This window comes from Thamnophis sirtalis, unplaced genomic scaffold, assembly GCF_051295495.1.
Source record: "Thamnophis sirtalis isolate CommonGarterSnake01/CBP01778 unplaced genomic scaffold, rThaSir2_p1.2 scaffold_6, whole genome shotgun sequence".
In the NCBI taxonomy this organism is placed as follows: domain Eukaryota; kingdom Metazoa; phylum Chordata; class Lepidosauria; order Squamata; family Natricidae; genus Thamnophis; species Thamnophis sirtalis.
In genome coordinates, this window is record NW_028261386.1 from 71,195,733 (window position 1) to 71,220,162 (window position 24,430).

General features: G+C 37.7%; 1 protein-coding gene across 1 annotated transcript; it reads left to right on the forward strand.

Annotated features, from left to right (window-relative positions):
* The first annotated feature begins 906 nt into the window (after positions 1-906).
* PSMB1 (proteasome 20S subunit beta 1) lies at positions 907-7,407 on the forward strand. Its single transcript, XM_014053070.2, has 6 exons — positions 907-1,084; positions 2,781-2,888; positions 3,675-3,756; positions 4,710-4,839; positions 6,469-6,575; positions 7,101-7,407. The coding sequence occupies exons 1-6, from the start codon at positions 978-980 to the stop codon at positions 7,284-7,286; spliced, it is 720 nt and encodes a 239-aa protein (XP_013908545.1). The 5' UTR covers positions 907-977; the 3' UTR covers positions 7,287-7,407.
* The last annotated feature ends 17,023 nt before the right edge of the window (positions 7,408-24,430 follow it).

A 24,430-nucleotide genomic window follows, 5' to 3' on the forward strand; every position in this document is an offset into this window, starting at 1 on the left:
GATTCACTTAACAATTGTGGCAAGAAAATGGGGCAAAACTCAACAAATGTCTCACTTATCAACATAAATGTGGGACCCAATTGTGTTCATAAGTCAAGGACTACCTGTAGTCCTTAGGCAGGTTGGCTTTCAGTGTTCTGAAAAGCGTGTGTCTTAGTTCCGCTTATTGTATGAATTTTCTATCAGAGATTCCTGTGTTCTAATTTTAAAATGCAGATTTCAAGAATTTATAGAAAAAGTAATGAATCAGTTGAAGTCTGCATATACACCAGCAGTTGAATTTTTGCCCGGATAATTTCCATTTTCTGATCATTTTATTCCAGTGGCTTATCACAGACATTAAGGAAGGCCTACATGAGCCATCTCTTAGAACATAGTACAATAAGGTTGGAAGGGATCTTGGAGGTCTTCTAGTCCAGCCCTCAGTGCCCTGATCTCTATCCTGGAGAGATATGGCATCGCTTTTTAATTCACAAGTCAACAGTTGCTGGAAAGACAGGGAGCAATTCCCAGGTATGTGCTCTTTTCCAAAAATACTCTCTTCTCTATTATGGCCAATTCGATTTTACCCTGGCTGACGCCGTCCTCCTCAACCGTGATTCTTACAGCTTTGAGCCAGCAAGATTAGCAATAGCACTTAAGACTTATATACCGCTTCACAATCCATTACAGCCGTCTCTAAGCAGTGAGTTGCGTTCACACCACCAGCCGACCAAGCTTTAGCCCCGCGTGTTGTGCAAAACCAACTTTCACAGGACTTGCCAGTCGTTAAAAAGTTCCGCGTCTCGGACGAACAATCGGAGGACGCTTTCCCCGCCGAGCCCCACAACTGAGCTTTTTCATATCCCGCCTGGTCAGAGGGGGCGCTGTGACGAGTGAGGACGATCGTCGCCGGGTGGCGACATTTTCCGCTTCCGCTCCCACCATCTTGCCGTGAGACAGCAGCAAAGCGGGGAACCGGTGGATTTGGAGCAACGATGTTGTCGGCTGGTGGCTACGCTGAGCCTGTCTTCGGGTTGCCCAGAGAGGTTAAGCAGAACTCTGCGGTGCAGCGTCGCTTCTCTCCATATACTTTCAATGGCGGGTAAGCGCTTCATTGGTTGCGCGCCGGTGTTTTTCTTTGGGTACTACTTCTCCCTTTAAGACCGATCCTGCCTTTCGACAAAGCATTCATCCCCCTTCTGCGGTTTTACTTTCTTTTTCTCATCTCCCTGCGAAGTAGTAAAACAGCAGTTAGTGTTATTTCCCCCACCCTCAAACTCGAGTTTCTTTCATAATTTTCATAACTTGTTCTATAAACACCTCGCCGTGGCTTCTAACTAAATGGATACAAAGGGTGGTAAAACTCAACAAGATCACAAAGGCTTTACCTGGACGTTAGAAGTAGCAGCAGAGCATAACAAGGTGGGTTTAAGTGGTGCATTAAATGTAAGGGTTCTTCCAAAGGCGACCCAGAATTTTAAGCGAGGCTTGAATTACCACTAGCGACTGGTTGAAATTATCTTGTGCCAGGGCTATACTTCAGGATTGATTTTCTAAAGGCAGCGCAATTCCCCCCTCCCCCCCAAAAGGCAAACAAAAACTACCCTACATTCTTTCTTTGTGCATTAATATTTGTGCCAAAGAAGCTTCTCTTGGAGAGTGATAACTATTTAGAAATTAGGACTCGGTGGCTAAGATGCTGAGCTTGTTGATCAGAAAGTTCCACTGAACAGAGTGAGCTCCCTTTACTTGTCCCAGCTTCTGCCAACCTAGCAGTTCAAAAGCATGTAAAAATAAAAGTATAAAAATTGGGACCACCTTGGGTGAGAAAGTAACAGCAGTCCATGCGCCTTCAGCATTTAGTCATGCCAGCCACATGACCATGGAGACGTGCTGGCTCTTCAGCTTTGAAACGGAGATGAGCACCACTCCCTAGAGTCTGGAAAGACTAGGATATATGTGTGAGGGGAACCTTTACCTTTAAATAGTTATCACTCCAACAGACGTTTCTTTGACACAAATGTTAATGCACAAAGTAAAGAATGTAGGATAGTTTTTGTTTGCCTTTTGGAAATTGACTTAATAGTTTTATTTGCAGCAGTGAAGCAGTCCTGCTTCAGATTCCACCTTCATTTTCTTATATGCTGCTTCTTGTTCCTTATCCAGCTTACTTAAGGAACCCCAAATACTAGGAGTTTTAAAACATATGTTTTTTAAAAAGGCAACAGTTTTCCTTAAAAGCTTTCCTTCTTAGTGGGTTCTGTAATTTTTAAATGTAGATAAAAATAATAGGGAAAACTTCCAAGTTAATGAAATAGCATCTAATCTAAAAGACGGCCTCTTGGGGCATCAGTGTGCAATGTGACCCTGAAATCTCCATCTATGCATACTTGTGGCAAATTGGAAGAACAGTTTCTTATCAACTTGAGGTGAGAAATGGACGCTTAGGACTAACTTTATATAGGACAAGTGTTGGAGAAACTCCCTAATGCTCCTAAACAATAAATGTTTTTGAGACAACCCTCTTATCCCCAGCTCATACTGTGTGCCCATATGTATCATCAATGGGAAGTGTTGCCCCAGTTTCCTCAAAGCTATTGAACCCGGACTGAAGCCATGGATTTTTTTTTTCATTTTATGGCTATGAGCCACTAAGCATAATCCTCCTATGTTTTTGAAAAAAGTAAGAAAATGCACAGCTAAAGCTAAAATACTAAATTTTCAAGGTTTTAGAGTAAATTTAAATGCATGAAGGCTAAACAATTACAAAAAAATAATAATTATTTTCTTTTGCTTAGGACCATATTGGCAATTGCTGGTGAAGATTTTGTTGTTGTTGCTTCAGACACCCGACTGAGTGAAGACTATGCAATTCATAGCCGGGAGAGCCCTAAATGTTATAAACTGTAAGTTTAAAGTGGTAGATATTTTGATGAGTTTGATACAGATGTAGTCATATCTAGAACAAACCCATTAAAACATTTATTTCTATGTCGAAATTGTGTTAAAGCAATCTGATGTTAAATTGATCTGCTAAATGGAATAATGTTAGATAAAATAAGATGCTTTACTGAAAGCCTGTTTTAATACTTCTGCTAAGATAATGCATTTTTCGGTTACTCCAGATAAAGTGTATTCTTTTATCAGAGGGCTTGAAACTATGCACATCCAGCATTGCATATCAAAAATATTATGAAAACTTCATGATGATGCTGCAAATTTGTTAATTTTGGTCATCATCCAGAATCATTTCGATGACTCAAATAAATAAATGAATGATAGTTGACAATGAATATATAATCAATAAAATTGGTCAAACCATTCCCTCCTAAGCCGTCAAAGTAAATAAATAAAATCACATTGTGTGTCAGTATAATCATATAATGGCATATTCTATATACAGGCACATGTTCACACTTTGTGGTCACCATGTATTAGTGAACACAGATCCTATATGTGTAAAATCATAGCACTTGAGACCAACGCAAACTTTTAGTTCTAGAATTTTAAGTAGTAAACTTTAATTTCTCCAATGGTTTATGAAAATTTGAACAGGACGAATTGACAGATACTTTCTATATCTGACAGACTGCAGTATGGGAAGAAATATATAAATTAAATAACTCCAGGAAAATGTATTGTTGTAGTCTGTCAAAATTATTTACAATCTTATCAATACTGTGTTTATACAGGACAGATACAACAGTTATTGGCTGCAGTGGATTTCACGGAGACTGTCTTACCCTTACTAAAATCCTTGAAGCAAGATTGAAGGTAGGTTATTTTGTATGACTTAGTGTTGGAAGTTGTACTCATTTATTACATTAATTTGATACTTTAACACTTAAATCTCAGTTTCATCCGTGTACACATAATGAATTCTGTATTTCTGCTTGCTCAGATTGTTACTTAAGTGTTTTTGCAACTTTTTCTGCTAGTGTTAATTTACATATAATTTGCATCACAGCAAACCCTTATAAAAGACCAGAAAATATACAAACAAATGTCTAAAGTTTCTTACTGTCTGTGGAGATTCTTAGTCATCCAGGTCATGATTGTCCCAAAGGTGCTTTTTCAAAAGGCAACTGGACTTTGTTTTTCATAAAACAAAATTCAGTTGCCTTTTGAAAAAGCACCTTTGGGACAAGGTTTCTTACTGTTCTTTTTTCCAAGTTTCATCTTTTATATTTTGTAAACAATCTGGTTTATTATTCTATAAATTGTTAAGAGATCCTTTCAAATTGACATGTAGCATTCAGATGAATATTTCTTTAAGGAAGGTGCTGGAATATATTTCACTTGTATAGTGTTGTTAAAAGATAGTGCAAGTCACAAAATGAATTTGCTGCATTCTTTTTGTTAACCGTGGTTGAATAAATGAAATACAGTAAGCATGTAATAATGATGATCATGGCTGCTTAAACAGCTTATTGCAAACTTGTATATATGAGTTGAATTTGCAACCAAAATTAGAGATTCAGTGCTAGCTGTAGCAGAAGAAGAAAATTAATCTTCTGCCTTGGAGAGTGTAATATAATAAATACTCAGCCTTATTTGTTTTTTCATTAATGAATTATGTTTTTATTTTTCCTGGCTGCAACAAATGAGTGCTCTTTTTGTTTTGTTTTGTTATGTTTTTTTCAGTGGCTCTCAGCTTGTTGGTTAATTTTTGTTAGGAACATTTTCAGCAAGAACATTTGCTTACTTCTGTTATAAATATGTTCCAGATGTACAAGCATTCCAATAACAAGATCATGAGTTCAGGCGCAATTGCAGCCATGCTTTCTACAATCCTGTACTCCCGACGCTTCTTCCCTTATTATGTTTACAACATAATTGGTGGATTGGATGAGGAAGGTAAAGTTGTGTTTGAATTCGTGTAAAAGTGCATATCTCCCCTGAGATATTGGATAATAGACAACTGGGAAAATAATAGACAACTGGGAAAATAAAACAATATAATTCTAAAGTTACTATTTCAATAGTAAAATCTTTATGATGTGAATTGTATTTTAATATGAATATAGCAGTATTTGGTTTAGCACATATACTATAATATAAAGATTATTTAAATTAATTATAGCTGTCCACTGTGGTGGACTCTCAGTGCTTCCAAAATATAATACTGAATGAAAATGATTAAAAACAAAAGGCGGCCTAAACTAAAAACAACCATGAAAATAAAGCATGACAACTCCACCTCCTGTACATCTCAGATAGTAATTGCATATTTATAAAAGGGTAAATCTTTAGTAGAGCACATGGTTTCACCATAATAGTTTTCAATTGTGGTATAAATCACAGTTGGTGGTTAAAGTGCAGTCCTCTGATGTTAAAACAGATTCATTTGAACTTATTCCATAGTGGAATACATTTTAAATTTTTCGGAAATTAAAATGAAGAAAAACCCACTTTGGATATTTATGTTCAATTTTCAAAGGAAGGGAATTTTTTTGTTTTCTTGAAGAGAGTTCCATCTTTCTAGACATACAGTTCAAACACACAACTCTAAGGTTGGATCAAAAGACAAGCATTCAACAGACAAGTGCAGCTGGCTTTTATCCTCAGCTTTTCTCCCTTGAAAAGCCTCTTCCAAGTTTGAAGCACTCAGTGGAGTGTTATGCCCTGCAACAGGCCCAAAGAAGAACTAAACAAGGAACAAAGATTTCCATTTGAATTGTTATATTCACAAGGGCAGATTCAGAATTTTCTTTCTATTCATATGATGATTCCTCTTTGGAACCAATTATTTTTTATTTTGTAAACAAGCAAAAAAATCTAGATCTAAAAGAATAGGTAGAAATATTTAATAATTATTATTGAATAGTAAGCATTTAGTATGCTCTTAGCTATTGTTACCAGTCTTTAATAAAAAAAAATTGGGGGGAGATCAGTCATTGTGATTACTTATGTTAAAAAAAGAAGCAAAGAGATTCTTCTTGTTTCATTTCTCCAATTACAGTAAAAATTATGTGGCAAAATTTTGGGAAATACGATACAGACTTTAAATTATACTTTTACATAGTGCAAAAAAAATGTAGTTCTTTATTTGTATGCCTTTCTTGTTGCAATCAGTTAGGGGTAAAACCTATTCATATATGTTGCACCTGTTTAACAGATATATCTGTTAAAAATGCAAGGTTAAATTAAAATTCTGTTTAAACTAAAGTTTGTCTAGGACAGTGTTTCTCAACCTTGGCAACTTGAAGATGTCCGGACTTCAACTCCCAGAATTCCCCAGCCAGCGAATGCTGGCTGGGGAATTCTGGGAGTTGAAGTCCGGACATCTTCAAGTTGCCAAGGTTGAGAAACACTGGTCTAGGAAACACAAATCTTTCCCATTTGCATTAGATAGTTTAATCTGGTTCATTATTTTGTACTGTGTCCTTGCTTTATTAGTGGTTATCATTTTGAATCAATTTTGTTACATTGTACTTAACTGTCAGGCCCCCTTATTCCAGCATTTGAATGTATTTACTTTTCTAGGGAAAGGTGCAGTATACAGTTTTGATCCAGTAGGATCCTACCAGAGAGATAGTTTCAAAGCTGGTGGATCAGCTAGTGCTATGCTGCAACCTCTGCTGGACAACCAGGTAAGTGTTCTTCCAATTATTGTGCATTTATTGTGCATTGATTATTGTGCAATTATTGTGCATTGATATAGAGATGTCTGGGGCCTTAATTCTAAAATACTTGAGATTATTTGGGAGCTATCAAGTGAAAGGACAATGAAAAGATACATCGCCTTAAGCCATAATGTGATTCGTTCATTTTGAATTATATCTTGTGAAAACAACGTATGTATATTTTCAGATGATAGTTGTATTAATGCATCTGAACAGGTGAAATTGTTATAATGCTGAATCGTTACTGTTGTAATCAACGCAGTAGACTTGTTCTACCAAGCTATTCTTGGGGGCAATAGGCTGACTCTAAACCGCTTAGAGATGGTTGTAAAGCACTACGAAGCGGTATGTAAGTCTAAGTGCTACTGCTATTCACTATTTAAAATGTGAGGTCTTTGGTGCTCTCTGAGCTTGCTTGTTTTCTTGCAGACGTTTCATTACCCTAACTAGGTAACATCATCAGTATTTAAAATGTTTTCCCTTCTTTAAAAGGTTGGCCTCAAGAACATGCAGGGCATGAAACAATTGCCTTTGTCCTTGGAAAAGGCTCTGCAGCTGGTAAAGGATGTCTTCATTTCTGCTGCAGAAAGAGATGTCTACACAGGAGATGCACTAAAGATCTGCATTATCACAAAAGATGGAATTAAAGAAGAAAGCTTTCCATTGAGAAGAGACTAACCACTGCACCCTTCAAGTTAAAATGCTTGGTCCCTAACAGTCATTTTTATGCAGATTGTTTACAGGTAGCATGTTAACATTTGATAAATTAAAATAAGGAATAAAAAACTCAGATGCTTAATTTTTAATGTTTCATGGTATGTTTAATAAATAGACTTTGGGTTATGTGACTCTAGTTTGTGGACAGAATGTATTTGTTGTACAATCTAAAAATTTATTTGATGCAGGATACAAAGAATTTCTTAAAGGCCACAGAATTCATTTGTTGTGTATTTCTATAGGCAAGCTGGCTGGAATTCTTGAAATTTCAACATTTCTAGAGGTCACCCTGCTTAAAAGTAACTGTGGAAGAAGAACTTATATGCATATAACATGCATTTTAAAAAAAACAGCAGTTGAGGAACTGTTATTTCTTGGTACCAATTTATTAAAACAAAGAAAATGGATGATGTGTAGTTTTCCTGTTAGCCTTATACAGAAGAAGTAATTTTCCATTGTCTTCCCTCCTGGAATTTTGTTTTAAGCTTCCCTGCCTTGACTAAACCCTGGTATTCCCCACTGAGCTCCTATTTAAATAGTAATTAGGCCTGACCTTACTTAGCTTCTAAGCATAGATGCCAACCATATGATGCCACTTGCTGAAACTATTGATGGATAATTCCTCTCAAATATTGATTGCATTCTTCAAAAACAATTCAGAAGTTCTTTAGGATATAAGTGCAATGTCTCTACTAAAGTAGTCACATCTTATAGACTTTTACAAGAGCCTAAATAAAGCTGTGGCTACTATAGTTGGTGGAATAAAGGAAAGGTGCTATGATAAGGTTCAGCACTGCTCTAGAATCATTTTTTTTTAAACTGCATCGTCCCGCAGAATACTGTTGCACTTTCGGAAGTTAAATTTGCACGTTTAAATGCATCTGCCTCTGGTAAATGCAATGTATGTTAAGGTATTTGTTTGGCTCAAAATATTTTAAGATCTCTAATATACATGTCTTTCCCATGAAATACCCTCTAGGTAAATTGGAAAGATTAAAATAAAATGATTTTTCCCCTAAGGTTAATTATTCAAACATTGCTTTCTAATGTGCAGTTAAAACGTTCAGCAAACTATGATACAGTACCAGGAGTGTCTGCAGAAAAGGCAAGGTTTTGTAAAAGCAATAAAACTTGTATAATTTCACCATAAAGCAAGCTCCATCCCTTACATACTGGGAAGCAATGTGATGAAGCAAATACAGAAGGAGTAGACTTTGCATATGATTTCTTCATTTGCCTTTTCTTCTTCCACTCCCCAGATTTCCATGTACAGTAGAACCTCTGGTTACAACCATAATTCGTTCCATAACTTTGGTAGCAACCTGATTTGGTTGTGACCCAAACTGAATTTTGGAAATTTGGCGCTTACAAAAAAATGGCGCAGAAGGGGAAATTGGCTGCAAAAAAACCCCAAAACAATAGTGAATTTTTTGGGTTGGAATCTGATTTGGTTGTGACCAGAGGCTCTACTGTACAATATCTATCTTACTCAGTCTCTTGCTTTGAAATTGTTCCAAAATATTTTTATAAACAATCAGCAAACTTCTGATTATGTGATCAAGGTGCCTGTCACCTTTGGTAATCTATTAAGGAATATGGATATAAGCAACCTGTTGTTGCCTAATTGCTAATTGTAGCTAAACGATGCATGGAAAGAGCTGCAAATTGGCAATAAAGGTCATGCTATGTGTGCAGAAGAACTCCAAATTAAGTGTGTAGCAACTCCAAACAAAACTGGACAACTGGTCTGAGTGCCATCACTTATCGTTGTTGATAATATTGGGCTAGATTAGGCAACTCTGGCAACATTGCGACCTGTGGACTCCCAGAATTCAAGAGCCAAAATGCATAAAGTTACCATAGTTGGTCACTGCTAGGCTAGATGGTTCTTTATTTAACAGGAAGGACATCTAGTGCATTTCTGCTTTTGTAAGTAAAATATGAATGAAATTCATATATCTTTTGCCTGGAACTTCGACTTACGTTCTCCTATGATGAAGTCGAAGTTCCAGGCAAAAGATATATGAATTTCATTCATATTTTACTTACAAAAGCAGAAATGCACTACATGAAAAAAGAGTAAGATCTGTGCCTCTCTGAAAAGGTGATTCTTTCGTTAAACTTGGAAACCAGGCCTTCTGTTCTAAAAAGATGGCTCATCTGAAGTTAATCTGAAGATAATCTGATTTAAAATGAATGTGTATTTCATGCATATGGCATGGCAGTTTCACTTGTTCATCTAGAACGATGAAGGTGTTGAACAGTCTGAGCTGTTTTTACATATTGCCATATCTTAAAACCATTATGAAAAAAACCCGGATTTTTCTTCCTTTGGTTAAAAGTGACAGATGAGAAAATGCTGTGTTCACCATATTCTTTGCCTTGTGTTGCTGCTCAAGGACAGTTGCTTTTCTTCCAAAGGGTTTGGCAAAGCTTTTGCATTAGTGGCCATTAGGTGGCAGCATTGTTATTTTATAAAGTGAAACGGCCCTATGATTAAGAAGCATGGAAAATCTTTCTGAATGGTAGTTATCTAAACATATGATGAAAATTTAACATATTATGCCCCTATATCACTATTAATGCCACCTTAGGCAGGTATTTCAATAATATGAGAATATTTGTCTTAGCATGAAGCTCTTATCAGGAGAATATAGGTGGTATCTTTATTTTTCATAGATAGTAATCACAATGATGTGATATAAATACAATATTGCCTTGAATTGCTACCAGTCAGTTTAATTTGGTGAACCCAAGTTTTAATATGGCAATGGAAGTCCGAATTTCTTTCTCCCTAAATATGTATGATTTTATCCCCATCTGCCACACATTATCTTACTAATACCAGTATGTCTAAATACCAAAACATAGATTTTCTAACCTTTCCTTTCTAGCCTTTTATATCTTATTCTTTTCCGTACAATATCATTTGATGATTTGGAGAAACCCAGAACTGAGTGCAGTACTTCAAATATGTATATTGGGTTTTCTTCCTCAGCCTGCTTTTCACTTGACTAGTTCAAGTGCTTTGTGTACATTGTAAAAATAAAATAAAAATAAATTCAAGGTGCTAGGAAGAAAAATGGTAAGGGAAGAGCTTTTCCAAATGATATCGTAAACTCCAATGGACCTAATCTAATATATGGTATTTTTAAAGTTGGTTCATGTTCACCAGAATAGCACCAGGATTTTTGCTAAGTGTCATCTATCATGTCTGAGATTAATCAGTTTCAGCTCTGGCACATTTCCCCTGCATACTAAATTCTGCTGTTAGGATCACCGCATGTGTGTCTTCTTTCATGCAAGAGTTTAGGCAACATTCAGGAGTTACCTCTCCAGCACCTTGACTAGGGAGAAGCCTTTGCCCCATCAGATGTTGCTAGTCTCCACTTCCAACATCACTTTCCATTGTTCCTGATTGAATTTACGATAAGTTATAATTCTGAAACGTAGGCAGAGTTTTCACCAATGAAGGATGCAATACAATACAATAGCAGAGTTGGAAAGGGACCTTGGAGGTCTTCTATTCCAACCCCCTGCCTAGGCAGGAAACCCTATACCGTTTCAGACAAATGGTTATCCAACATCTTCTTAAAGACTTCCAGTGTTGGGGCATTCGCAACTTCTGGAGGCAAGCTGTTCCACTGATTAATTGTTCTAACTGTCAGGAAATTTCTCCTCAGTTCTAGGTTGCTTCTCTCCTTGATTAGTTTCCACCCATTGCTTCTTGTTCTGCCCTCAGGTGCCTTGGAGAATAGTTTGACTCCCTCTTCTTTGTGGCAACCCCTGAGATATTGGAATCACAAGACATGACTGCTATCATGTCTCCCTTAGTCCTTCTTTTCATTAAACTAGATATATCCAGTTCCTGCAATTCATGCAATTACTCTAATAATCATGTCTCGTGATTTCCCCTTCTCTAAATAAATTCAACCAGGAACAGTGGAAAGTGATGTCAGAAGTGGAGACTAGCAACATCTGATGGGGCAAAGGCTTCTCCCTAGTCAAGGTGCTGGAGAGGTAACTCCTGAATGTTGCCTAAACTCTTGCATGAAAGAAGACACACACACGGTGATCCTAACAGCAGAATTTAGTATGCAGGGGAAATGTGCCAGAGCTGAAACTGATTAATCTCAGACATGATAGATGACACTTAGCAAAAATCCTGGTGCTATTCTGGTGAACATAAACCAACTTTAAAAATACCATATATTAGATTAGGTCCATTGGAGTTTACGATATCATTTGGAAAAGCTCTTCCCTTACCTATTTTTCTTCCTAGCACCTTGAATTTATTTTTCTTTTATTTTTACAATGTACACAAAGCACTTGAACTAGTCAAGTGAAAAGCAGGCTGGGGAAGAAAACCCAATATACACATTTGAAGTACTGCACTCAGTTCTGGGTTTTCTCCAAATTCATGCAATTACTCTAAGAATCATTTCTTGTGATTTCCCGCCCTCTAAAAAAATAAATAAAAGTTCACTGTGAACCATGCCATGAAAAGCTAGGCTCTGATATAAATTAGAATGAGCAATCCTTCCAGAGGTTGCTGTATTATACCTCCTCCCAGTCCTAGCCAAACAGTCAAGGATAAGGTTCCCTGATAGGTTTAAATCCACATTTTTAACACAACTGAATAGCTGGATGCTATGTGAAAGGTGAAAGTGCCAAATGCATAGCATTTCCTAATCTAATTTCTTCTAATTCTCATTGGCTGGGAATTCCAGCAATTGCGGCCTAATGCAGTACCAAGAGGAAGGTGGGACTAAACTTGATTAGAATAAGACGTCATACAGGTGGTCTTCATTTAATGATCACTCATTCAGTGATCTATGATGGTGCTGAATGAGTGGTACATGCAATGGATCCTCAAAGATGTGGCCATCTCATCTGTGGTCATGTGATTGTGTTCTGGGTATTCAACAACCAGTCTGCACTTCCAACTATTATAGTTTCCTGCAGTCATATGATTTCAGTTTATGATCTTTTCTGCTGGCTTCCCATAAGCAAAGTCAATGGGGAAGCTAGCAGGAAGTTGCAAGCTACACGAGACCAAGTTATGTGATGGTGCAGTGGTTAGAATGCAGTATTCCACGCTAATTCTGCCAACTGCCAGCAGTTCAATCCTGAGAGGCTCAAGGTTGACAGCCTTCCATCCTTTTGAGGTGGGTAAAATGAGGACCCAGATTGTTGGGGAAAATATGCTGACTCTGTAAACTGCTTAAGAGAGGGTTGTAAAGCACGGTGAAGTGGTATATAAGTCTTAAGTGTTGGTGCTATTGCTACTTAACAGCAACCAGGACTACATGAAATATGTATACCACATTTTGCCAACCTGTTGTCACAAGGTTTTTCCACTTACAATTGTGTCAATAATTGTCATATAATGGTGGAGTTTTCAGTGCCAATTAGTGTTGTAAAATGAGCGCCACACGTACAGCCATCAAAACACCTTAAATTGAGAGAGAATGACTGGTCCATGGTTATCCAGCTGCCTTTGTACCTGTGGTGGGACTAGAGCTCACAGTTTCCAGCCTGATGCCTTAACTATTACATCAAACTGGCTTATTGAATATTGCTTACCTAATTTAATTATATGTTGGTCCCTTGTAAATGCAAATCTATGAAGCTTTCAGTTCAACAAATTGGGAAAGGCTGGTATGCATATTTCAGGGACATCTTTTTGCAATTCATACGGTCATCTTTTTGCCTGATTTTGTTTTATTGTGGTAAAGATCTATTTAACACACACTATTTATTAAGAAGATTGGAAATTAACACTTGCTGCTGTTCATAAAGACTTAAACATAACAAACTCCATCACCTAGTAATGTCCTTTCTCAAACAAGCTCAGCCATTATGATCAAACAGCTAATAGCCCCTGAATTATTGAAAGTTCAGCAGCTCATCTATTCTATGTAAACACCAAGGCAGTCATATTCTGGACCAGAGGATTCAGAAATCCCCCATTTTAATTGGATAATGAGTTTATTTTTTGTTCGTGGATCATCTTCCTAAGTAGGCCATCTGGTATAGCAATCATACAATGCTCTTTCACGTTTGTATCATGTCAACCCACAGAGATATCCAATTTTAATCCTAAGTAGTTTTCATTCAAACACATGAATGTTCAGTTATCAGTGCACAGTTTAGAATCTCAAAAAGAGCTTATAATTATCTTTGGCCATGTTCTCATTGTCAGTTGCGAGTTGGATGTTCTCAGAAGAGCTACTGAAACCAATTTGCTTTCACTGCATAACATATCCTTGATCCTAAGTATAAGTGTGTGGTTTTCAAGCATTATTCTGAGGAAGTAAGTTATGTACAGGATTAAACATGGTTCCCATATTTTGTGTAACTTTAATGAAAGTCTTACAATATACCTGTCTTTATGATACCCAGAAGCCTACATTGGGGCTTCAGTACAATACCAGCTGACAATTCAATCAGGAGCCTATTATCTCTTTTCCACATAGGTTAACATTTATTTCTAGATATAAATGGGAAGAAGGAAACATGAATACTTTAATGTAGTCTTTGAAAGCCATAGTTACCACAAATGGGGAGGCAATGACCACTTTAAATTTGATCCGAAAACAATCCAGAACAATGAATGGGTTAATTTATGCTCTTCGTTGTTCAATATTCCTCAGAGTTTTGTGGTTCATTCTGCAGGTGGGAGTTTTTAAGTTTAGCCCAGTGTGCAGTTTGCCATTTAGCTAATAAGATTTCGGTACGCCAGAAGGTGGACCCCTGCTCTGTCTTTCTCTCTCTCTCCCTACCTCCCCCTCCTCTCTCCCTGAAGGTGTATTTGTTTGCTAACTGAGCAAAGAGTTATAGTTTAACCATGCCATAGTAGCAGCAATCCCTCTGCTAGCTAAATCTGAATTAATCTGGACTAATATTAAATGTAGCTTCAGGGAAAAAAACCCTCCACCCCTATATGTTTGTGTCATTTTGACAATAAATGAATGAATATATGTGATCATAAAAATCACCGTAACGATGATTGTTGATGGGGAAAATACCTAAATTTTTAATCCATGGTGGTGTGGTATCTTTAACTCCAACTCAGTTTGTTTGATATTTAGGAATCACCTTGTAATGCATATTCAGTTACTCTTCCTGTTCCATTCCACATTAATGGCATTCATACATAAAGCACACTTCTAAAAAATCTCACATAAAACTGCCTTTACTTTTTTTTTTCAACTTCATTTTTAAATAAGGTTCTCAAGGCAAGTCTTTTACAGGATAGGATAGTTAGAATTACAACCTGCTTGATCTCAGCTCTAGAATGAACATTTTTTGAAAGCCCTTTTTCCAGATTTATCACACACAAAAACCATTTTCTATTTGAATGTACATTTGGTTCAGATTATTTTATATCAGATCAGATAAGTTTTTCTTAAATGGTGGTGGTTTGTCACAATTGATCTGTTGCTTGCCATATTCAAGGCAGAAAACTTGATTTGCCTGTTCAATAGTGGCAATAGTTAGTTCCCTGACTAATAGCTCCTGTCATCTGCTATCAGATCCTTTCCAATACCGTGATAAATGCCTCTGAGATGGCACTGATAGAGTCTGAAATCTTCAATTTCCAGAGCATGTCCTGTGTCACTGAATCATGTTTCTTTCTCTGTGGTTGAACATACATTTAGAGCATAATCTTGTGTATACAAAGTTGTGATAACTACTGATTCAAATGAACTGAGAATGGGAGGTAGAATGCACCATCCTTTGAATCTGTCATGTTTCCACAGTAGAGGCCGCCTCCTCCTCCCCTCAGACTTCCTCTATATATATTTTTCTTATAAATAGTAAATTGAAGTGATTTCAGTCTCATAATAAATCTTAATATGGGAGGATGTGATCCAAACATGCAGAAGATTAAATGGAAACCAGAGCTCTGAACTACCCTATACAATGACTATGGAAGGTATTAAAAGTTACCGGAAATGACACTACACCCACCCACCCCCGTGTCCTTCAGATCCTGGTCTGTTTTGATCTCTATCTCTACCATCATTGAAAATAAGATGTTTTTCTAATCTGAAGGGATTTGGGGGGGAACTTGATATTGCCTACATGCCAGTAACAAAAGCTATTACCGTCCCTTCCATGCATGGGGTATTTCTGTTCCGATTAGATTTCAGGAAAGCCACCCTTCTCACAAATCTCATGCTTAGCAATTGGTTTCCCCCTCTCAAATTTGGCTGGAAGGATCTTTTAAATGCAGGATAATGATGTGTGACATTAAGCAGATAGTTAATCCCATCCCTTAAGCAGATGTGGCAACAAACATAGAGGGTGATAAGTGTTTATTTGCTAGCTGTAGAGTAGACTCACAGTCTTCTTGGTGCTACATTTACTCCTTCAGCCAAATGGAGAGATAAATGGACAGTTTTAACAGCTGCCCAGACTAAAAGTTCCCCTAACTTCTTCCTCAGTGGCAACTTCTATGATGTTTGCGTAGGCAGAATACACTTGTAAAATAAATTTTAGAAAGACTTTGCTTCTCTTCTCACAACTATTTTTTCCCATTGTGCAACATTAAAAGCAGATTCAGTTTCACACCTCAAAGGATGTGTTGGGGAGAAAAGGACCCTAACATGTTCTCCCTAAATAAAGAGAGGAGTAAAGAAATTACTCCTCTAGCACTGTCAGTCAGAAACACCAAACAGGTATCATTCTTTTAGAGAAGATCGTAGTGAGGATATTGAGGAAAATATTAATATCTGCTAATATTATAATAGAGCTTTGGAACAGCCCTTTATTTTACTTTATTTGCTCAGTTTCTATAGCTGCTCATATCAATATCAAGTGCAACATTAAAACAACTAAAGCATATACAAACATTAAAAGAAAACGCAAACTAACAGCAACCAGTACATTAACAGAATAAGAGTTGGAAGGATCTTGGAGGTCTTCTAGTCCAAACCCCTGCTCAAGCAGGAAACTCTATACCAGGGGTGTCAAACTCATGGCGTCACAGTGGCGTCACCTGATCAGATTCTGAAAACTGATTCATATTGTTATCATCCCATAGGCTAAGATCAGGCAAAGATTGTATGCATGGATGAATTGCTGCGGACTGAACTAGTAATTGCATGTAGTTATTGTCAATAGAACCAACCTAATTATTCCACGGAATATTACTGAGTAATATTGCGTGATCCAGTATAGAGCCAAATCTGAATAGGCTAGCTTGGTATTTTTGAAATTTAGCAACTTCAATATCTGTGGGCTTCAACTCCCAGAATTCCCTAGCATGCTTACAGTTGCCAAGTTTCAAAAACACTGGGTTAGATGAAATTATTGGAACTCCATGCTATAATCTTTGCCAAGCTCCAGATAGTCACAATGACCATGATGTCTTTCTACAATATCAGACATATAAAATGTACAATAATCTGCTTATGAGAGCATCACAAGAACAATGGAAATATTGTGCAAAGGAGGTAAGATGCAGATACTGTATGAATGCAAGGTTAAATCAACTCTACTGACTGAAATAACTGAACTAGAATTGCAACCTGCCCCACAAAGTTCACTTGTATAAAGATAACAAATCCTGTTGTAACTTGCCTGACTTTACTGATACCTGTTGGTAACTCAATAGATTTTTCTGAACTTTATATACGTATCTCGTGGATAGTTACAGTTCTTGTACACAATATATGTGCTTATCTAAGGCTAATTTAACTCATGGCTTAGTCTTTGATTCTCCTACAATGAACAATAAAGCAAGCACAGAAGTTGGGTTCAGATAACATGCTAAATGCTAGTTCATTGCTCAGCAAGGCATTTGCCTGTTAATGCACTCCAAGCTCAGCACATTATTTGCTTGTCAATATACTTAGAGCTTCCTACAGGGGTCTTTTGGCCTCTCCTGGAACACAATGTTGGATTAGTCAGGTTTAATCCAGCAGAATTATTCTTGTCTTTCTGAAAAGATTAAAAACCATATAAGGCAGCAAATAACACAAAGCACACCAGGTTAAAGAAGCCAACAACTAAATAAATGGGATACAGACTCATCGAGCCTAACATCTGTGTAGTGTGTGTAGTAGTCACATTCAGATGTATACCTTTGTTCCACTCCTAGATCTATTATTTAGATCAAGCCAAAATCAGCTTTAGAGAAATGGCAGGGCCTCTCGTCCCCAGGGGCTTTCCTGTTTGAAATGACATGTCACGACACATCAAGACACATCATCACATCTGCCTCTTTGACAGAATTTCATTTGGGCTGTACCCCCACTCCCCCACCCCCGCAATTGCTGCCCTTTAAAGTTGTATGGTCAGCCCAAGTAAAGGAAGATATGATTTCCTCTGGGGCTTCACAGTAGGAGGTGTCCCAGTTCAGGTATCAATATGTAGATGTCAAGGAGAGCAGAAAAAGGGAGGGACAGGAGAGGAGGGGGCGGGAGGCCTTAGAGGCTCTGAAGCCAGGCCTGCCTTGAGTGAGTGCCAGAAGAAGCAGGGGGAGATTCAGAAATCAATAAGCTGATGGATCACAAGGCCTGGTGACTCTTCGGAGGAGCCGTTCCGTGTACCCGCACAGAGGCTGAACATCTGTCAGGCAAACAAAAAGCAAGCCGGGTTGAACAAAAGGAAGGATTATTTTCACTCAAGTTCTTCTTCAGACTCAGCAGGCAATGTTCAAGTCATTCTAGCTTTCGAGCTCTGCAGCCTTATGGAGTCCAGGCTGTCCAGGAAATGCCAAATGGTGTTATCCTAAGACAAAAGGAGGGATGAAAAGGGGAGCAGAGGCTGGAAGTTCAGAAAAGCTGCAGTACTCAACTGTAGGGTGCAGAATCAACTGAATGGAGCACTGGCCTAAAGTTGATATAACTTCTTAGAAGGGACAGCAACACGTATTTCTTCTTAAATATTAGTCTCATAGTCTACAATGAACTTTACTGCATATATTTTAATGTTGGTAATGCCTGTAGTCTTTCCTTTTTCTGTTTTGAATAATGGCCCTCAAAGCACTTACATTTATCTCCAATAAACTGATTGCATTACTGAAACAGCAGTTGTGTATGTATCCCATACTTCCCTTTTAAAACAACCAATGGTTCTAAACATTTTGCATTTAGAGTGGATATTTTTCCCACTATATCTGGGGCAGGGGTAAAATATACTTACCTTCACTACTGGTTTGCAAATGTGAGCACATGCCCCCTCTGCGCATGCACAGGACCTGTCTGGGCAGATGGGCGGAGCCTGCTACTGAAAGGTAAATAGAACAGCCGGGGGGGGGGGGGAATCAGCTGTGCCATGCGATTTAGATCCTGATTTCTAGCTAATATAAATTGTGCGTCATAGCTGATCATCGGAAATACTGGTTCGCCCGAAAGGATAGCAAATTTTTACTACTAGTTCAGGTGAACCGGTAGCTTTTTTTAAACTATTGGTTCGGGCAAACGGATCCAAATTGGTAGCATTTCACCCCTGATCGGTGGATCTATTTCCATATATTCTTACCAAGAATGTACATTTCTCTTCATAATTTCAGATGCATGAAGATTTGCTTTCACTAGAAAGCAAATGCTCTTTTAACTAGGTTAGAAGTTAACAGAATATGGGTTTTAGATCACAATCCTTTTTTTTGGTCATGTTTCCTCAGTCTGAAAGTTTGTACAATCAAACTTGGCTTATTCAGAAGTGTTTACCAACAATCCTTTCCTCCTATATAAAAATGAAAGAGATTCAGCAGGATGGAATTGTTAATCAAGCTTTCCTTAATTTCACATATTTAAATAGCTGCATATACTGTCAGCCAGCTTGCACAAATCTATGGAAATTCTTCTTCGAAAAGAGAAAAAAAAGTAAGCCTCCCATTCATGCAAAAGTATAGAATCTTGCTATTAAGGAAAAGTAAAACAGTTTTTATGGAAGAGAAAAAACAAATATGCTTTGGCTTCCACTGCATTAAAAAAAAATCACTCAGTTAGAAAGAAGCTAAATCCAAGTGAATTTTTTGCCTATACAGAGAGAGAGAGAGAGAGAGAGAGAGAGAGAGAGAGAGAGAGAGAGAGAGAGAGAGAGAGAGACAGACAGACAGACAGACAGACAGACAGACTGACTGACTGACTGACTGACTGACTCAGGTGTGAACAACTATTTTCTTTCTTTTGAATTTTGTGATATGCTTTTGATCATATATATCTCTTAGACTATAAGAGCAAGGGTCCCCAAGCCCCGATCCATGGACTGGCATCAGGCCATGGCATGCCAGAAACTGAGCCACGCAAACAGGCGAAGCCCCATCCATGGGATGCAGCAGCACACAAAACCACGGCCCATCCGGTGTGCAGAAAAACTTCTCTCTATGAAACCGGTCCCTGGTGCTCAAAAGGCCCACTGTACTAGAGAGTTTATGTGACACTTTATTGACAGCAATATCCTTCAAATTGTGGAAATGCCATATAATAATTACTAGCTAAGAGTTCCACATTATTGATATGAAATGATCATATAGTTAATGTATATGGGTGAATTGCCTTCCTTGGTTTTTTGTTTTTTGTTTGCTTTACATACTCTACTATTGCTTGCTCATAGTTCTTTCTTGTCACTGACATACTGTATAGTCTACATATAATTACCCAGATGAACAGAAAAAAACATGAATAAACCAAGTGTGGGGGAGGAGGAAGAAGGGAGTCAAAATCTTTTAAGTAGCTTCTGAAGTTTATTTGATAACATTTCTCTACTAACCAAGTCCCAGCTTACCTCTACTTGGTATTTTTGTTCCAGTTTTGTTCCAACACAAGGTGCTCCTATTTAAGTACCCTGAACTGATGGCAGGAAATGTAGAATTAAAATGAGAAAGGGATAGTTTCAATTCTGCACTATATTGGTTGGCTGCTGTTTTTATACTTTTGGTTAAATAGCAGATTCCTTTGCCATTGACCAACTGGTATCGGCAGTCATCTCATTGCAGTTTAAGGAGTTGCATGTCATGTGGAATGGGCAAAATGAGGGCAAGATTTTTTACTGTTTGAAGTGAAGTCCCCTTAACCCCACTTCTGCATTCCACAAGAAAAATTGAGTTGAAACGTTTGGTTTTGGCAGAAGATAGCATCCTCTACTATAGTTGAAGTAAGTTGGACCATAAGAAAGGCTGAGCACCAAAGAATTGAGGCCTTTGAACTATGGTGCTGGAGAAGACTCCTGCAAGTCCCTTGGACTGCAAGGTGATCAAACCAGTCAGGCCTAGAGGAGATCAACCCTGACTGCTCTTTAGGAGGCCAGATCTTGAAGATGAAACTCAAATACTTTGGCCACCTAATGAGAAGGAAGGACTCACTGGAGAAGAGTCTAATGCTGGGAAAGATTGAGGGCAAAAGAAGAAATGGATGACAGAGAATGAGGTGGCTGGAGGGAGTCATCAAAGCAGTAGACGTGAGCTTAAATGGATTCCAGAGGATGGTAGAGGACAGGAAGGCCTGGAGGAACGTGGTCTGTGGGGTCGTGATGGATCAGACATGACTTCGCAACTAACAACAAACAAAGCTTTAGGGCAGACCTGCAGAAAACACAGTTCTGTCCTCCAAGGCTTCTTGAAACCCATTCTCTCTGCTATCCATCAACTTTTATCCAGTCTGAGGTAGTCATTATATTCTGTTCAACGATAGGACCTACATGGAACATATTTATTTGGATCCTTGTTATATTACTCTAGCTCAATTAGTCCTCAACCCATGACCATGATTGAGCCCAAAATTTCTGTTGCTAAGTGAAACATTTGTTAAGTGAATTTTGTTCCATTTTATGACATTTTAATCACAGTTGTTAAGCAAATCACTGCAGTTGTTAAATTAATAATATGGTTGTTAAGTGAACCTGGTTTCCCCATTGACTTTGCTTGTCAGAGTGTTGCAGAAGCTGATTGCGTTAGCCTAAAGCATTGCAAATGGCATAAAAATGCCATTAGTTATCAAGCATCTGAATTTTGATCAATGTGGCCATGGGGATGTTGCAGCAGTTGTAAGTGTGAAAAATGATCATAAGTCACTTTTTTCCAGGGCTGTTGTACATTCAAACGGTCACTAAATGAACTGTTGTAAGTCAAGGACTACCTATATTACAGGAGTAAATAGTAATGAGACTTTAGCCTGCCTACACATTGTCTAGTTCTTGTGTTTGCAAGAAACACAGTTTTGTTTACATCTAATTTGGTGGGTAAAACCTTTTGCAGAAAATGCTAATGATCATTTTGTGGGTAAGATCAACTCACAATGAAATAGAGTTTGTGAAAAACACTTCAGAGGTCAGTCTAAATCAATTAAAAGGCAGCTGACTGGCAAATCTGAACTGTGGTGAATAAACCACAGTTTATTCTGAACTGTGGTGGGATAGGATATATAATAACTTCCTTTGCACTTTAGGAAGTGACTTTTGGGAAAGCTAGAAAGGTTGGTTTGCTTTAAAAAAACACATTATTATTAAATCAGCAACCATGGCAAAGAAAAGAGGGGCTTTCTGAGCTGGAAGCAATTCTTCTTAAGTGTATTTCATGGTAGTTGAAAGGCAAAAGAATAAAGGAACTGTGAACAGCTGGTAGATGGCAACCCTGTGCCAACAAGGGGGCAGGGAGAAAATGTGTGGGGGAGGTAAGGAAGAGGATGGTATAAAGGAAAAGTGGCAAAAATGGATGACTCCTAACTGAATTACTTCTTAAAGTTCAGCTTTGTGCAAAATTGTCAGTCACCAGGGACTCGACCAGTAAGAGGGCCATTGTCCTCTTTTAGGGGTGAGGACACATAGCAAAAAAATTATCATGCTGGGCTGGGAAATGAAAATGCTCTCACTCCCATTCTCCAATGAAAAGCCCATGGAAAAAAGCCCTCATTGTGAGTGAGTGGAATATTTCAGAGAGGACATCTCTCTTCTCAGGAATCTCTCGGCAATTTCCAGCAATCTGAAAAAAATTCTGCACCTTTAATAATTGGCGCATACTTTTCAAAGCCTTTCTACCTTGTAAAATATATTTCTTCATTTTTTTAATAACTTGAATTTTCCTTAGTTAATTCTTTACTTGGCCTATAACTTTCTCTTCCCTTCAGACATTATTTCGTTGAGTTGGTAGACTGGCACTGGTGTGGCAATTTTGCCAAAAATGATGGAGACCCCTTATTTCAGCTTTCCCAGCTCCGTAACAATATAATCCTATATATCTCAGACAGGGACAGTAATTCCAATTTAATTACACATATTGGAGCTTGTCAATAGGAACGGGGTATCACTGCATTCTTCAGGACTCCAAAACATATCTTTCTCTACAAAATAGGAAGATTAAATTACTTTGAATAAATGTGTCAGTAATTTCTTCATTTTATTATTCAATGAACAAAAATCAAGTATTAACTTAAGTGTGAATTGAATTTGTTGTGCCTGTATTTCAAGTCTTCTCAGCCTTGTATCCCTGCAGCTCTGATTGGTAATAGTTATCACATTCCACATCTCTTAATGTTAGTGACTGGGGATAATGGGAGCTGTAGTATAATATATCTGAAGAATGTTAAGTTGGGAAATTTACTTCAAGTGACGGGCATTTTTCTTCTTAATTTCCAAAATGAACATTAAGGATGTTCTCCTAAAAGTGCCTTTGCAGAATATTATAAAGCTCACATCAGTTAAACTAAGTAAAAAAAAATATTATAGTAAAATCATTGGAAAATAATTCCTTAGAATATCCTTTTGTAAGGAAATTCTACTAGGTTACCTTATCTGGGGTGCAAAAACTATTATGTATCTTTTTTCAACTAGAGTCTACTAAGGTTACAAAGTTCTGATATAATTGGTCTAGATTGCACATTCTCTCTCAAGAAGTCTTCTAAACATGCACATCATTTTCTCACAGGAGAAAGAAACTTTCTAGCAAAGAAACATTATACCGTGGAGAATAAATCATGTATATCAGAATATGTATGGCTAATCTATTTGAACTGATAAATGTTGATTTATTAATTAGCAAGACCATATCACAAATGGACTAATATTCCTTTGAGCATGAACAAAAGGTACCTGCGGTCATTGCAGCTTTCTCTTTTGGCTTTTAACTATATTGTGAGGAAACCCTAAGAAATCCAACACCTTTTCCTTTGCCATCTCTCTCTCAGATCATTCAGCTCCTGGGCCATATCCATATCTCACATGGGTGCTAAACCCCATCAGTATCTCAGCCAAATTAGTATGAAAGGTGGGGGAAGGGTAGAAGTTGATCCTTTGATCTCCAAAGGCTCTTTCATGGTTCATTTGAGAGGCAATGACTACAGAAGGTGAGCATTCCCAGTTTATCCTCAGTTAGGTGTTGATGGCCTTTAGATAGGCTGGGAACATAATAGAGGGAAAATATTTACAAAACAAAGACCGGCCCAGCATTAACATTGTTAATGGGCTTTGGAAAGGATGGATGTGTAAATAATATGTAAACTTTAGCCTCTTGGGTCTGTACTCCTTAAAAAGATGGAACACCACCTTCTTTATTCTGAGCCACCACTGACAGCTCATTATAATTTATATGTGAAAGAGTAAGTGTATACTTACGTCTTCTGTCATGGGAAAATGGGTGGAGAAATGTTAAAGATGTACAGGTACTGGTGGAGAGGTAGTAGGTCTTTTGTGAGCAATGAATGTTTGCTGAAAGAGGCAAAATGGTTCCTCTCAGATTGATATAGGAAAGTAAAAGCTGGGTGTTTCAGGGCAAACATAGAATTAAATAGAATGCATCAGGAAGGAGTTACCATAGTGAAAACAAAGGAGGAAAACTAAGAAGCGGTAAGATCAAGGAGAAATGGTGCTGAATGGACCAAATATAAAAATGAAGGGTGGGGGAATAAGATATTGAGTTGTATATTTGGTTATAAAGAAACAATGAATGAGGCTCATTTCCCCAAATAAATGTACGAAGCCCAAGGAGAAAAAGAAGACAGAGAAGGCTGTGAGTGGATGAAATTGATGAACTCCTCAAACAGAGAGGTGAAAATTCAAGATAAAATAAGAAACAGTCTATGACAGAAACCAGGATAGGAATATATCAGCGTATTCATGTCAATTGAATACTAATTTTATTAAGTTCAATAGGATTA